Source organism: Oryza brachyantha, chromosome 3 (assembly GCF_000231095.2).
Source record: "Oryza brachyantha chromosome 3, ObraRS2, whole genome shotgun sequence".
NCBI lineage: Eukaryota > Viridiplantae > Streptophyta > Magnoliopsida > Poales > Poaceae > Oryza > Oryza brachyantha.
The window spans coordinates 6,211,921-6,227,921 of NC_023165.2; the positions used below are offsets into that span (position 1 = coordinate 6,211,921).

General features: G+C 45.4%; 2 protein-coding genes across 2 annotated transcripts; one reads left to right on the forward strand and one right to left on the reverse strand.

The window, feature by feature from the left end:
* The first annotated feature begins 2,877 nt into the window (after positions 1–2,877).
* On the forward strand, positions 2,878–4,943 carry LOC102719654 (deoxymugineic acid synthase 1). Its single transcript, XM_006649639.3, has 4 exons — positions 2,878–3,505; positions 3,911–4,154; positions 4,246–4,425; positions 4,607–4,943. The coding sequence occupies exons 1-4, from the start codon at positions 3,198–3,200 to the stop codon at positions 4,829–4,831; spliced, it is 957 nt and encodes a 318-aa protein (XP_006649702.2). The 5' UTR covers positions 2,878–3,197; the 3' UTR covers positions 4,832–4,943.
* A 5,422-nt stretch (positions 4,944–10,365) lies between these two features.
* Positions 10,366–14,301, reverse strand: LOC102714443 (protein indeterminate-domain 16-like). Its single transcript, XM_015835156.2, has 3 exons — positions 13,843–14,301; positions 13,269–13,725; positions 10,366–11,262 (listed from the first exon to the last, which is right to left on the reverse strand). Exons 1-3 carry the CDS (start codon positions 14,027–14,029, stop codon positions 10,596–10,598), a joined length of 1,311 nt encoding a protein of 436 aa, XP_015690642.2. The 5' UTR covers positions 14,030–14,301; the 3' UTR covers positions 10,366–10,595.
* Positions 14,302–16,001: the final 1,700 nt, after the last annotated feature.

Genomic DNA, 16,001 nt, shown 5'->3' on the forward strand with positions numbered 1-16,001 from the left:
TTGGCGGCACACATTGTGGCACCAAACTGCGATATAGGGTTAGCAATAGGGTGGGTCGTGGCTAGGTTGGGCAAGAATGACCCTGGCCTAAACTTCATTCCTGGCTCTGAAATCGAAAACAGGGTGAAATTGTTCCTTGAACAAGGCTCCAACGCTCCCGAGGAATGTTGCATAGAAAGAGAGGGTACTCACCGTCGGATGGTCCGAGATGGGGTGAAGATTGACGGCCGCCGCGCAGATCCGCTGTCACGCCTGGTCGTTGTGCAGACGCTTGGCTGGGAGAGGCGGAGGGAGTGTGTAGATAGGGTTTGATTAGATTTTTATTGGGCTTTTGCCTTTTGGCCTTCATTTTTCTAGATTTAAAAGTCTAATATATATCTTGGGTCCCTGTCCCCAACCAAAACTAGAGCCCTGGCCCCAAATCCCCGAAAGGCCGAAGTGTCGCCCGCCCTTACAAGGGAAATTGCCAACATTCATGTAGAATTTGTAAAGTTTCATTGTGAAAATGGCTAGAATGTGAAAATTTTAGTAGAATAAATATAAGGTTTTTTCTTCTGTTTATGCTTATAATCGAAAATTTAAATTTTTAACCTTAAATTTTTAGTTGATTTTGAGGGTTTTCGGCATAGTTTATTTTTTAAGGTTGCTAAAAATACGTATATAAATTCGTTTATAAATATGCCGCGAACAATCCCCGCTAGATTTCTTTGTTTTTGTTCTACATGGCATTGGAACACGCAGATCTAATTCATTTATTATTGATTTATGTGTGATTAGTTCTTATATTAGACCTGTCACTGATGATGTTATTGGGAAACTCATCCATTTTTAAAAACTACCTATAACCAAACTAAATGGGTATTACTAGGAACTGAGTGTTAATTGGTTGTTTGTGTAGCCATCGTGCACGCAACCTATTCGGTTTTGATCCTATGTGATAAAAAAAATTCGGATGTCCACAAATGTCTATCTATATTTGGTTAGGATCAGATGTACTGCTTATGTTATACCGCTCAATGACAAGTGAGCCTTGCGTGTCATTGGACACACAGGTAAGTGAGAAGTATTGCGGAGGTTTTAAAATTTTAGTTCCAAATTTATACTTAATAAAGTGGATAAAATGGACAGTACTTTTCTCATATCTAAACATTTAAAAGTTAATGGATAATTATTATTTGCTTACACTGTACCAAAGGGTATGGATATGGGGATGTGTGATGAATAATCGGTGGTAATTTCAATGTCATTAACTTTTAAATTCGTTAGATCACTTGTTTTATTATTTTTTAAAATATACGAAATTATAAGTTATTATGTTTAAATTCTTAATGATGAAATTAAATCATAACAAAATAAATAATAATTGTTTAGATATTTTTAAATAAGATTTATGGTAAAAATGAAGATCTAACTGTTAACAACGTAAAACATGAATTTTTTTTAAAAACAGAGTAACTATATCTCCTATTCTTTGTATTTCCGAAATCCTAACTTTTTAAGAACACATTTAGGAAGTAGTACATATTTTACTCGCTAATTCTAGTGGTGGAGTTGTCGAAGCTGTCAAGAAAATGACTGGCTTGACAGCCATCAATATGCGATGTGCTCTAATGCCACTAGGGGTGATTGTTTGGAAAAAAACAAATGATATATTTATAAATGAGAAATAATTTATGAATAAAATTTTTATATATGTGTTTTAGTGATATAAAAGCTAATATTGAAAATAAACTATGATAAAAAAAGTCTGAAACCAACTTTAAATTTAATATTGAAAATTAAATTTTGGCTTATAAGGATGTGCAGAAGCGAAGCGAAAAGATAGGTAGAGAGGACTCTCATTTGCTCTGATTCAGATTGCATTGACGTTTCGAAAAGTCACTACTAAATGATTATTGTCAACATGCTATTCGGTTTTGAGTACTGCATTTGTCTGAAAATAACATTATTTTTTACCCATTCGATGCGTATCAATAAAAAAACAAGACTAAAATATCTTTCACTTTATCAAATCATCTTAAATAATTCTTTACTTCATTATATTTAATACATTTGTTCTCTATTTTTATGAACTGTGACGATTACTCGAAAATGATTAATTTTGCGATAAAGAATATATATATGAAAATATTTTTATTTTAGGATGGAGGAAGTAATTTCTTAGAAATTTAGAGAAATTAGTCTATTTTCCGTAAAATTCGTGTTTGTTGAATGAGCCTAAAAGATGAAAATGACCGGGAAAATCTCTGTATCATTTCTATTTCCATATATTTTATTCGGAAATGAATATGGTACGGTAGAGACGGAAACATAAATGATATCGGTATTATCGGAATTCCAGAAACAAGACCACTGGTACGAAAATATATAGATATCGGTCGGTAGGTGAAAATACATTTCAAAAGTAACGATATATATAATATTATATATTATGTATAAAAATAGATACATAACAATACCACTTCATAGGCACAACATATCAATTAATGTTATACTAAGTACATAGGATGGGAGAGTAAGAGTTATTTAGAGTTAGTGAGTTAGATGGGTTGATGGTTATGTGGCTGAATTGCAAGGCTTGGCTAAGCTAGGGATTTTTGTGGGTTTTCGGAAATTTTTTGATATTTTCGGAAATTTTTGGTCTAATACGGAGTTCCGACAGAAAAAATACATTAAGCGAAAACGACAGCCACTACCGTCGTGATATTTTCCGTACCATTTTCGACCTAAAAAGCCCTAACGAAGTGACGAAACCATGTGCTGCGCAGCATGAGCTTGGCCGTTTCGCTACGGTACAAAAGCTGGGGATGGCGTGATATGGGCCTCCTCCCGTTCTCTATAGACAAGCGAGAAATTTAACTATAGATAAGCATCGGCTCAGGAAGTAAACGGTTCTCTCTTTCCGTCAAATCGCAAATTAAACTACCGTTTTATACAATCCAAAACGCAGCAGCAAGAGGAAAGCGTCTCCTAAAAATCCTCCAGCTTTCCTCATCTTTTTGGAGAAAAAACTCCGGCAAAAGCCCTTCTTCAGTTCGGATCAGTTCTGTCCCTGACCCGTTTGACTCACCGACGGTGTTCGCGTATATAGACGCGTTTCCCAAATTTGCCGGGCTCGCTAAGCCGAATTAGAACCCCCCGCGCGTAATCCGAACCCGTTGCCGCATCCGGCCGTACGTCCCGGAGCAGGACACTGCATGGATCCAGCCATGAGCGGCGCCGCGGGCGGTCTCGCCGCCATGCCGCGCGTCGGCATGGGCACGGCGGTGCAGGGGGCGAGGCCGGAGCCCGTCCGGCGCGCCGTGCTCGGGGCCATCGGGGCCGGGTACCGCCACTTCGACACCGCGGCGCACTACGAGACGGAGGCGCCCATCGGCGAGGCCGCCGCCGAGGCCGTGCGGTCCGGCGTGATCGCCTCCCGCGCCGAGCTCTTCATCACGTCCAAGCTCTGGTGCAGCGACGCCCACCGCGACCGGGTGCTCCCCGCACTCAGGCAGACTCTACGGTACGTGTAATTGTGTGTACGCCCTCAGTACTAGTCTAATACCACTATTTTCTTATAGAAATTTACAATAATCAAGTGCAGAATTGTTAGTTTTTGTGAATAATCACGAGTTGTAACTCAAATGTATCAAAATTTTTAAGTGTAAATCTTAAGGTATCAAAAATTTTTAGTGTTAATTTTAGTATCTCAATGTATTTTTCACTCTAAACAAAGTCTTTAGTCGTCGTGCTGAGCGCTCCCATATTAGCCATGAGAGAAATTCATTGGCATCTAGCTGCAGCCTCCAAACAGAGTGATTAGCCCCTCATTAAGTGCATTTAATTTCCAGCTGGGACAACATGTGATTAACCACCAAAATCAAGAGAGGTCAACACGCACCTTAATTAACCGAGATCATGTGCACAGGAACCTTCAGATGGAGTACGTGGACCTGTACCTGGTCCACTGGCCCGTCTCCATGAAGCCGGGGCGGTACAGGGGCCCCTTCACCGCCGACGACTTCGTGCCGTTCGACATGGCGGCGGTGTGGGAGGCCATGGAGGAGTGCCACCGCCTGGGCCTCGCCAAGGCCATCGGGGTCTGCAACTTCTCCTGCAAGAAGCTCGAGACCCTGCTCTCCTTCGCCACCATCCCTCCCGCCGTCAACCAGGCTCGTAAATTCTCCAATGCAACCCCCCAAAACGTGAGGTTTTTTGATGGTTGATTTGTTTACTGGTTTGGTTGGCGTTGGCACGGTGCAGGTGGAGGTGAACCCGGTGTGGCAGCAGAGGAAGCTGAGGGAGCTGTGCAGGGAGAAGGGCATCCAGATCTGCGCCTACTCGCCGCTGGGCGCCAGCGGCACGCACTGGGGCAGCGACTCCGTCATGGCCTCCGCCGTGCTGCACGACATCTCCCGGTCCAAGGGCAAGACCGTAGCCCAGGCACGTACTATATGCACAACCATAAAACGAGACCATACACGACATGTTTTACCTATTATATTCGTTGAGGCAACAATAAATATGTTATATATATATATTTATTAATATCTATATTTTTTTAAATGATTAGACAATCTTGTAATATAGAACAGAGATAATATTTGTAACGTGTTGCTGGCAGGTGTGCCTGAGGTGGGTATACGAGCAAGGCGACTGCCTGATCGTGAAGAGCTTCGACGAGACGCGGATGCGGGAGAACCTGGACATCGTCGGCTGGGAGCTGACGGAGGAGGAGCGGCGAAGGATCGCCGGCATCCCACAGCGGAAGATCAACCGGGCCCTCCGCTTCGTCTCCGAGCAGGGGCCATACAAGTCGCTCGACGAGCTCTGGGACGGCGAGATATGAGCATCACTTTCACATCGCATCGCTCCAGGCCAGTTGTTTCCAGCCTCCCGGGCGCCGATCGACGTGTACTGCTCGATCGATCTATCCCCAATAAAAATTGCAGCTTTGACTATCGTGTGTCAGTAAACAATGTGCGGTTTCATCGGCTCCGGTTACACAATCCCTGCGTGCGTGATTACGGAAACAACTACACCATGCTAATGTGACGTTTCATAACGTTTTGAGTGACACGGCTACAAAACATAACTTGAACAACTAAGTAAGTGTATTCTTGTATTTCAAACCATCCCAAAATACGTACGCTTTTTTAAAGCTTAAATTTAAACTAAAAGAGTGCACTTAGGTAATAATATATAAACAAAATAAGTAAAAAAATTAGCTTTACAAAAGTATTTTTAAGACTAATGTATGTATCATGTTTTAGTTTTTCGAAATAAGTATTTTAAAAGTTGTTGGTTGTAAAAACATAATAATTTGACTATAAAACTATTCAAAATATTAAGAGATTGTTTGGTTTGGACGAATTTTATTCCATAGAAATAGTAACAGCGAAGAGTATGAATACATGCTCACCTTAGTTCATAGGAACTTTTAGAAAAGGTTTGAGTAGATGGAGTCATGGAGATTTTTCTATGTTCTCTTTACAACTCGTAGAAAATGATTTTTTTAGTTTTTCTTTACTCCATTTATACAAATAAAATAATTTTCATAAAAAATAACATTTAGAAATCATTTTCTCCGAACCGTAAGACCTAAGAATGCAGCCGAGAAAGTACTGGGGCGTGTCCGATCAAAGTTACAATACAGACAAGGCCGAGAAGGAAAACGCCGGGCCGAGCCAAGCCGAAAGCTTCATAAATGGGCCGGGCGGCCACCGGGTCAGTCACCGGCACCGAACGTCGCTGCTAGCTTTCACGTCGTCGATCTCGCGGAATCAACCGCCCAACCAACCGAACCGCGCCTCGCCTCGTGGCCGTCTCGTCGCGAGCGGCCGTGGCAGCGGCGTGCATGCGGCGCCGGTGCCGGTGCAGGGCATGGCAGTGTGCTCACGTCGATACGTGCGACCAAAAAGCTACTCGCATCGATCACGTCGTCTTGAGAAAAGAAAAGGAATCAAACTCGCACAAAAAGAAGAAAGAAAGGTTACGAGCAAGCTTGCAAGAGTGGCATCTCACAGCTTTATGGAATCACATGTCGGTCGCCGATCGATCGAGCTTGCTCCTGTGAAGTTGCCGCTGTAGCTCAGCTAGGAGTACTAACTAGGCTAGGGCGGTGTCTAGACTAGGCTGGGTAGCCAGGGAATATTTGCTTTGCAACTCTGAGCTAGTAGTACTATTGTAGGTCAAACTACACTGTCAATCTATTCGATCGGGAGCTCCAACGTTGGAGACAGTACTCCCTCGATGATTAACCGACGAGCGTGCTCTGACACATTGACCTCGCCTGCTGCAAAAAAACATTTTCTGAACATCTATCGCGACCGTACAAACAAAAAAATCACTTGCAAGCTGACAGTATCATAGTACATCTCTGCAGCTCGCCAAGCAAACGCCTCTCGATAGTTTTTACCTGGCTGATGGTAGTATACGGTGAGGGCAGACTCCGCAGGCTAGCTCACAGTGCCACCAAACCGGCGACGCATTGACTGACAAGCCATCGAGAGAATGCGACGCAACTGGCAACGACGACTCGAGTACGAGCGTGGATTACAAGGGTGTGTTTGTTTCTCTCGACATTTTTTATATCCGTCACATCGAATTTTTAGACACTAATAAAAAGTATTAAATATAGACTATTAATAAACAAAATTGCTATGTATCATTCGAATGAAATTTGGGGATAAAATCTTACAGATTTTAAACCATTGGATCCATGCCAAGATTCGTGCACCGGCTTCTCTCCTCCGACGGGCTCCCCTTCTTCTCCGGCGCCGACGACACCCCCAACTCCAGCAGGGAGCATACGAGTTAGGGTTTATGGTTGGGGAGGGGGAAGAGGGGGGTTTTCTTGAGGCTTAGAGGGATGTCGTGGGTGGCGGAGGACCGGCGGGCGGCGAGGCGGCGGCGGCGGCGCCGAAGCCACAGGGATGGAGGATGGCGGTGGGCTGGCGTTGGCGACGGGGGCAAAGCAAGCACGAGATTAGGAGGCGGCAGCCGATGGTGGCGGATCCGGCGACGGGGAGCCACCGGAGACGGGGAAGACGGCGGGGGCGGGGGCATCTCGCTGTCACTAGCTTGAGAAGAAAGAGAGGTGGGGAAGGGGGAGCGGGGAGGAGGAGGAGGGGGCTCGTCGGGGGGGGGGGGGCGAAGGGGGCCTCGCTGACGCCGTTGATCCCTTTCGGCCAACCGGCGAGGTGGGCGGCGACGCGGTGGGGCGGTGGCGGCGGCGTGGTGGGAGGGTGGATCAGGCGTGGTGGCGGCGGCAGGGGGTGGGGGTGGGGTAAATTTAGGGTTTGCACGAATCTTAAAGCATATCCAATGGTCTAAAATTTGAATGATAGGAGGTGGGATTTTCTGTCACATGATATATAGACAACCCCATTAATAAAACACACTCTATACTCTGGACTATTTTACGAAACAAATCTATTGAGCCTAATTAGTCCATGATTAGCGAATGTGATGCTAGAGTAAACATTTGTTAATCGTGGATTAATTAGGTTTAAAAATTATGTAATGAAATAACCTTTATTTATGTAATTATTTTTGTTATCAGTCTAAAGCTTTTTTAACATCCTTAAAAAATACCTAAAGGTACCATATTTTTTAGTGTAAAAGTATGGTACCTTGAGGTACAGTATGCCTTAAGGTATAAAAAATTTGTACTAAAATTCTTGGTATCTTGAGGTACTTTTCAAGATGGTAAAAAAATCCATCAGTCTATATTTAATACACCTAATTAATGACCAAACATCCGATGTGACAAGGAACTAAAAAAGTTCTTGGATCTAAACAGCCTCAAAGCTTTCGAGAAGACATCCCCTCGTCGGCTTCTCGTCTATTACATGATATCTAAATAGTTATCAAAATATATAAAAAATTTATGAAAATAGATTAATATGTGATATATCACTACACACAGACATGCAGGTTAATAATTTTTACTATGGATTGTAGAAGTCATATTTTAACCTATATGTTTGAAGATAAATTTTATATATTTTTAATAACTATTTAGATAGTATGTAATAAATGAGTGGATGTTCTCTTTAGAGCTTAAAACAGTTTCCTGATGGTAATAAAAGGAGTCACGGCGACGGCAGGTTGTTTCAGCCGAGGCAAAGTTACCACCGAGCAGGGGCCATGTGGTGAAGCCCAGGACCCAAGAACACACGTCCCCACAGCGGCCGCCGGCCATATTCTCCTCCTCCCCTTGCTGCCGTGCCAGCCAGCCGCAGTGAAAAAGCGAGAGGCTCATCGAGCGTTTTTTCACTGCGCAAGAGCTCACGGGGAATTCAGAGCGCGCTCTGGGTCTGGACGAAATGGAATGGATTGCGCAGCGCTGCGGTTGCTCGCAGCTGCGCCGACCGGGGGGCTCTGCCTGGAATGGATCGTGCGGTTAAAAGAGCGCAGGGCCAGGGCCAGCAGGATGAGTAAAGGCGTTTTTTGGTTCCTTTTGGAAAAGGAGAGGGCCATCCTCTGAATCCTCCTCCTGCCGCAGCTGCGAGCCTGCAGCCTCTTTTCAGTGACGCACTGATGCTGTAAACTGCCTCAGATAATTGCTCACTCCAGGCTGGGAAGCGAGCATTTTTCGCTTTCTTAAGAAGATATCACGAGGTACCACTGCTTTCTATATAAAATTTAATACCTTCTAATATCTAAGATAGATGCTAAGAAATATCAATTTTTACATAAAAAATAGTAAAAAGAGTGATATCTTCTCGAGGATGGTAAAATTGTTCCCGTGAACCCCCTCAAATGTAAACAAGCCCTGGATCAACAAGCACCATGCAATTGGCATCACCCAGTAGCACTTCCCACCAAGGTTTTCCCTACCGTTGATTACCATTGTAACTAGGCTTATGTAGGGCTGGTAATTGGTGTAGGTTTTTTCTTATAAAATTTAAGGGTTAATTTTAAAATAGGTTAGAGCTAAAATTTTATAGAATTTTTTAATGATTAAATAAGGTGAAATAACACAAGTGTCTTGGCCATTTAAGCTTACCGCGTGTCCAGTATATTGACCGAATACAAAAGAATTTGATTAATATTTACTTTTTAATGACATCTCGATCAGTCCGGTTATCACGGAGGGGTAGCCTCCCCCCCCCCAACGATGAGAAAACCCTACTTCCCACCGCCATTTCTTTGCCCGGTAAAAAAATATCAATCAACATAGTAGCAAGGGACAAAAGATAAAGGGTGATTGCTCGGGTGTTTCATAGAAAAACCAAATGACATATTTGTAAACAAAAAATAATTTATGAATAAAATTTTTATATGTGTATTCTTAGCGATCTAAATGACAAGATTATAAAACAAACTTCGGTGAACCCCCCAAAAAAGAATCTAACTCTAAATTTAATGTTGAAAATTCAAATTTAGACTTATAAGCATAATATAAGCGAAAATATGGGGTGGCTCATTAGTATGTGGGAAAGAAAGATGTATTGAACGAGTAAAACTTCTTGACTTATGTTGACGATATGAAAGAAGTTAAAATCAACTTATTCTATAACAATATTTAAACTATAGAAATCAACTTACGTGGGACGGAGGGAGTCATACTATAAGATCTAAGATAATTGTTTCCATGAAGAGTATTAAAATTTATTATATCTGTCCCAAAATATAATTATTTATAGGCTATTTAGTATAAATTAATGTTGAGAAGAAAAGATTATCATGTCACTTAATAAATCAGGAATGAATGGGGTGGAATGGTGGGTGGGTGTGGGAATAATAAGAAAAATGCTAAATGAGAAGTGATTGATGTGGCAAAAAGTACGGTGAACAATAATAGAAATGCTTATATTTTAGTGTTAGATTTAAATCCCCGTTTCATATTATAATACTTTCTGCTCTTACCTATATTCATTTACGTGCTAATAAATTTAGACACATATACATGAGTAGTATATAGATAAATCTATGTAAACACGGAAAGTCTTATAATATGAAACATATGGAGTAGAAGTTTAGAACAATGATCAGTCCAGCTCCATTGCAACACATGCTTGAGAAAATATAGGATAGAAAAAATATGATATTTTATACATGAATGGAAAAGAAAAACAAATGTTTACAAAACATTGAAAAATACATTAATGACTGTTTAAATAAACCACAGTCAAAGCGTAGAAATAAGATGAGAGAGTGAATTTTTTCAAGACGTTGGAGTTCTTGTTAGCTTTTCTCCAATATCTATACGTATCGAGCCACTTCTTAGAAATTTCACAGTATTTGGAAAACTCCAAATCTTTGTTGCAAAAGGATATGGAAAAAAAATTCCATAGGTTTTGAATCCTATAAATTTTCTCCATAAACCCTTTGTTTCAAATAGGACTAAAAACAAAGGGGCCAGTGCGCATGCATGCAAATACCTTTTATAAATTTCCCAACAATGACATTGATCGACCCAAGGTCGAAAAGACCTAGGCAACTACGTACACTTCAATTCGTGGCTAAAAAAAAAAAAAGGAGTAACACCGTCACCTCCCCTGCTTTGCATACAGACGCGTGCACGTATATATACGTATGTACATGCAAACGTACAACTTGTACATACGCATGCATGCATGCATGCGGTAGGTAGAAGTACGTAGCTAGATGCCGGCGCCGACGCCGCCGCCTCTCAGGTGGTCGCGCGCCACCGCCGAGGCGCCGTGGCCGTGGCCGTCGGCGGCCATGGTCATCACGGCGAGCGAGCGCTGCCGGCACGCGTGGCAGGTGACCTGCGCCAGGAGGCGCGCGGCGTGGTCGCGCAGCGCGAGCGCCTTCTCGAGCTCCCCGCGCGCCCGGTGCCGCGCGCGGCGGGCGTCCTCCAGCGCGCGCTCCGCCGCCGCGGCCTCCTCGCGCGCCCGCTCCCTCGCCGCGTCCGCCGCGGCCTTCTCCTCCAGCGCGCGCCTCGCCTCTTCTCGCTGCTTCTCCCCCTCGCCCCTGGCCGCCGTGGCGGACGCGGCGCTGGACGCGTCGACGACCGGGCCGATGGAGAGCTGCAGCTTCGTCGTCGTCGTCGCGTGCTGCTCGTGGGAGGAAGTGGTGGTGGTGGTGGTCGTCGTCGTGGAGTTGGAGGAAAATGCGGCGGCCAACGACGCCGTCGTGGAGGCCGGGAGGAGCTGCAGCTCCGGCGGCGGAGGCGCCGGCGGCGGCTGGTGATGCCGCAGCGCGGCGGGGCGGATGACCGGCAGTGTCGTCGCCACCACGGGCACGACCTCGCCGCGCACCCGGCCAGAGTTGCACGTGTCCTGGTGCTCTATGAAGCTCTCCACCCTGCAAACACGTAGAACACCATCCCAAAACCACCCGCCATTAGCACTCGCCGCACCACCCTAAACCATCTCATCGTCACCAAACACACACACACAAAAAAACACGGGCACCTAATTATATCTAAATTAAGCTACACGCAAGCACGTCGATCAACTCGAGCATCTCCATACATGTAGATCGAAAGCAACACATCGAGCCAGACACGACACACTGACCGATCGACCAGAGCATGAGACAACCAGATGAACCCATGGATGGACCACCGCGCCATAGCTAACCCATCAACGAAGCTACTAATCAAGTAGCCATATACAATATGCAGCAATTGGCACTACGCATATACGCGCAACTAGCTAGCAGCGATGGCGCCTTCAACTGTGTCGTCATTATTGATCAAGTTAGTCAACCAGTCGTCGACGACGAAGACGACGACACATGGAAGCAAGATCACATCGATCGAGTCCCCATCGAAGCAGGGAAAAACATGCTCCATATGCTGCTGCTACCTGCTGCTCGTTCCGGTATATTTATGGGCCGGTCAGTGACAAGAGAGTGTGGCTTAGCTACTGCCAATTATTAAAGCGCTCGCCTAGTGGGAAGCTCTTGTCCTGGAGGAGATCGAGAAAAGCAAAAAAAACACAGCAGAGGACGGAGACGATGCTGCTGCTGCATCAGTGTGTGCATGGATGGGTGCACATGGTGTCCTAGCTCCGGGCGATCTGGGTGTGGGAGATGCAACCTCGGGCGTGGGCGCTGTACTTCGGTGGTGGATCCAGGGGGTCCGAGGAATGGAGCAGCTTGTCTCTACCTACCTAGAGACCTCTGCCTCCGTCGTCACCATGCACCTGGCTGGGCCTCCGTCCACATCATCCATCGATCCATCGATCTCGCTCTCTAATTGATTACTTTGCCTACACACATACATGGGGCTACTAGTAACTGGTAGCTATTATTCTCATGTTTGCTATTAATGGCTGGCGTGTCGTATGTTCTTGCACATGAACCAACAGTGGCGGTAACGTTGGCTTTTTTTGAGTTAGGAGTGCAGACTACTACTACAACAACAACAACAACTCGCTATCTTATCGGCGTCACTGGCTGGAAGCTGGAGCTATATCGATCTGACCGATCGATCGCTGCTTCGCGAGCTGTTGGGGGAAATGCGCCGAGTCAGTTTCTGGTCGATGTGCGGTCGCTTTCCTGTAGGAATTTTCGGTCCTACCGCAACCCGCCACCGGAGCGATCATTTGCCAATTGCCACCACCACCTCCTGCTCTGCTTTTACACATCTCTCTCGTGAACTACTGATCTAGCTCCTCTCATATTATTCTTTTCTTTTCTCTCTCTCTCGTTTTTTTGTTGCAATCTAGAAAATAGTCTTGACTAATAATATCTATGGATATAAAGATACTGCCTACTGGAGTACTGGACCTACCGGGTATGTACATCATCAGCAATAGCACCAGCAAGAACCTGGAGTCGTAGTCCAGGTCCGTACATGCATAAATATGCTCTGGATCGATCTCTTTCTCTATTTGGTCAGCTAGCTAGCCAGTTGAGCAACGGATCGATCAGGTCATCAAACTATAGCTAGTCAATTGGTGTCGGCTAACACAAACATACATACACTGTGTTCCTCTTTTCTTTTGTTTTTTTTTCTCGATATCATATCTACAGCTAGTGGCAGGTTTTAAACCCTGAAGTGTACCATAGCTTTTGTCTTATCTCCATGCACCTCCATTCGACCTTGTCTCCCACCAAAAACAAATCGACATCATCTAGTAGCAGTCTAAGATTTAATCCAATTACGCATGCACATGGTGTACTATATCTCTAACCACATAAAACGTCATCGTTATCAATCGCTAACTACACGGTTATTAGGTTAGTGTGGTCTGGTGTGCATGCGTACGTTGCCCCAGCATGAGCTAGCTAGCTCTACGTACGTCGGAGTAGCTAGGTATCCATGGCGCGTAGGAGGAGGGAGGGGGAGGGGGGGGGTGTACCGGGAGAAGACGCGGCCGCAGTCGCAGGAGTGGCCGCGGGTGCCGCAGGTCTTGAGGTGGGCCTTGTAGTCGGACTGGACGGCGTAGCCCTTGGCGCAGCGGGCGCACACCCACTGACGCCGGCCGCCGTGCTTGCGCCGGAAGTGCTTCTTGATGCCGACGAGGTCGCCCAGCGCGTGGGCTGGGTCGTGGTGGAGGCAGCTCGGCTCCGGGCACACGAACACGCGCTTCCGCGCCCCGCCGCCACCGCCGCCGGCGGCGCCTCCTCCCGCAGCGCCGCCCTCCTCCCCTCCGGCCGCCGCCGGACGCTTCACCAGTCGCCACGGCACCTTGTGCCGCCGCCGGTGCATCTGCAGGTTCTGCTCCCGCTGGAACCCCTGCCCGCAGATCTCGCACACGTACCGGTCCGACTCCAGCAGCGTCCTCGGCGACAGCGCCACCACCTCCGCATCGGGGTCTACGTACACATACACCACATGCACGCACACGCACGTCGTTACAGATACATGAACACCATGATCGAACTCGAACCATGCAAGCAAGCACGCATGATCCACGCGTGTAATACACCTACCTGGCGTGCCGGGAGGGCGCCTCTTGCGCTTGACCGGCGAGGGCTGGTCGGCGGCGGCGGCGGCAGCCGCGACACAAGAGGAGTTCGATGGCGGCAGCGCCGGCGCCGGCTGTTGCTGGGAGGAGGGCGAGGAGGACGAGGTGGAGGAAGAGGCCAGCATTTGGTGGTGGCTCTTGACCAGCGCCATAACTGCAACGACGACGAGCTTTCTTTCTTCCTTTTAAGGGACGGGACGGATCGATCGGATCACTAAGCTTAACAAGCTTAAGCTCACTGCAATACTAGCTTAGCCACCACCAAGATCAGCTGCTATACTTCTACTGCTGCTGCTGCTGATGCAGCGCTGCAGCTACACTTTGGTTTGGTTTGGTGCTCTTTTTGCTCCTTAGTGGGATAGGGGTGCCAAGGGAGGCTTTATGGGGTGGAAAGGTGAAGGTGCATTGTGTACATGTGTGTGTGTGTGTGTGTTTGTGTTGTAGAAAGGGCTGGGGCATGAGGGGATCATATATAAGCTAAGCTAGGGAGAGGAGGTGAGTGTGTGTATGTGTGTGTGTGCATGGTGAGGAGGTGAAAAAAAGGGCTTTGTCTATATCTCTTTGCTTTTGTGCCTGCATCGGTGTGTGGGTGTTGGCCCCCTTTTTTTGAAGGGGGAATGTGTCTCATATACTCATTGGATGGGCAGCTTTTATCAAGGCTTTGTTTGTTTCGTTTTGGGGGTTTATTAAGATGGGATCATGAGGCTAGTCTCTGCCAAATCGATCTCGCCAACGCAATTAATGGAACACTGTCCCATTAGCTTCATGATAACTTGATTAACAAGCTGACCCCCTCTTTGATTACTCCCCGTTTTAATTCATTTCCCTCCCTCTGTTGCCTTCTTTTCTGTTGCCCAGACAGGAGTTAGGCAGCGAGATGGAAATTCAAGTTCAAGCAATCTTTTACTATAAATAAGCATTTGTATACGTACCTCATGCATGTAGTCAGCAGCTAACTATGTATACATACGTATAACCATGTAAAACGAACATACTTGTGAGGATACACGGCTCTCCCATTTCTACATACATACGTATTTTTTCTGAAAATATCTGTATATATGTACATGCATATGGTTGTTAGCTAGCTGACCAGATGAAATGAAAGCTGGTTTTGCCAATGATAAACTATGCACACGAACAGCTCATCCTTGTCACCGAAGTGATTGCTTTGCTGAAAAAACGCCCCAACTGTTAGTGATCAGCAACGGGGGTGGTGATGTGGGGGGAGAAGATTCTTCACACATGCAGGCGATCATTTTTCTCCCACAAGTGCCCTGGCCCTTGCCCTTGATCCTATCTAGGATCTCCCTTTTCTCTCTCACTAAATTAAACTAGCCTCACAATGAGATGGCATTGACATCCTTTTCCTCTCCTCAAACAACTAAAGTTAATTTATTTGTCTCTTGGCTTTTCCTCCCCTCTCCCCCTTTCGACTTTCTGCTAAGATGGCCGCATGTGTAGCTCATTAACAAAAAAAAAATTAGGAGTAAGTTGCACACACATGTCTTTTTTAATACTACCATGCATCATCCGGCTACTACTACTACTGATCTTTACAATATATTGAGAAGTTGTCCTTTTGGCGAAGCTGCATGCAGTAGTACGCATAGATTCGATGAGGAAGGGAGGAAAAGATGGCATCTTTTTTTTTTTTTTGAGGAAACTAAACGATGGGCCGGCGAACAATCCATCTTCCTTTGAACAGAATTTTAGCAATTACTTTTGGACTTTAATTGAAACTAACAAAATACTAGTACTGTACTTTGCACAATAGCTGCTAGTAGTAGACTAGTAGCAGCTGATTTTCATGACGAACAGTAGACTACTGGCCCGACCCTACCTACTGAATTCTCTTCCATTTTGTTATTTGTCAATGCTTAAAAACGTCATATAAAGAAATAATAAACCGTATGCCCAGATTAATAATTGTTTGCTAGTATTTGCTACGATCTCCTGTACGAAAATAGTGTATGGAATGCACAAACAAATTTAAGGGGAAAATGACAAATTTCATAAACTATACTAGGTGGCTGCTGTTCCTTCGTCCTTCCTCGTGCATACGCGTGCAAATTGGACTGAACTGAAGAAACTGTTCTATATTGTGAAGTGTTAATTTGATGA

Bases quoted from the DNA above. Each gene is read 5' to 3' on its own strand.
- LOC102714443 (XM_015835156.2), bottom strand. From the start codon at position 14,029: ATGGCGCTGGTCAAGAGCCACCACCAAATGCTGGCCTCTTCCTCCACC. The intron at 13,726-13,842 runs GTAGGTGTATTA...ATGTGTACGTAG, and splicing joins GCGCCCTCCCGGCACGCCAG to ACCCCGATGCGGAGGTGGTG. The intron at 11,263-13,268 runs GTACACCCCCCC...ACGTGTTTGCAG, and splicing joins TGCGGCCGCGTCTTCTCCCG to GGTGGAGAGCTTCATAGAGC.
- LOC102719654 (XM_006649639.3), top strand. From the start codon at position 3,198: ATGGATCCAGCCATGAGCGGCGCCGCGGGCGGTCTCGCCGCCATGCCG. The intron at 3,506-3,910 runs GTACGTGTAATT...TCATGTGCACAG, and splicing joins GCACTCAGGCAGACTCTACG to GAACCTTCAGATGGAGTACG. The intron at 4,155-4,245 runs GCTCGTAAATTC...GGCACGGTGCAG, and splicing joins TCCCTCCCGCCGTCAACCAG to GTGGAGGTGAACCCGGTGTG.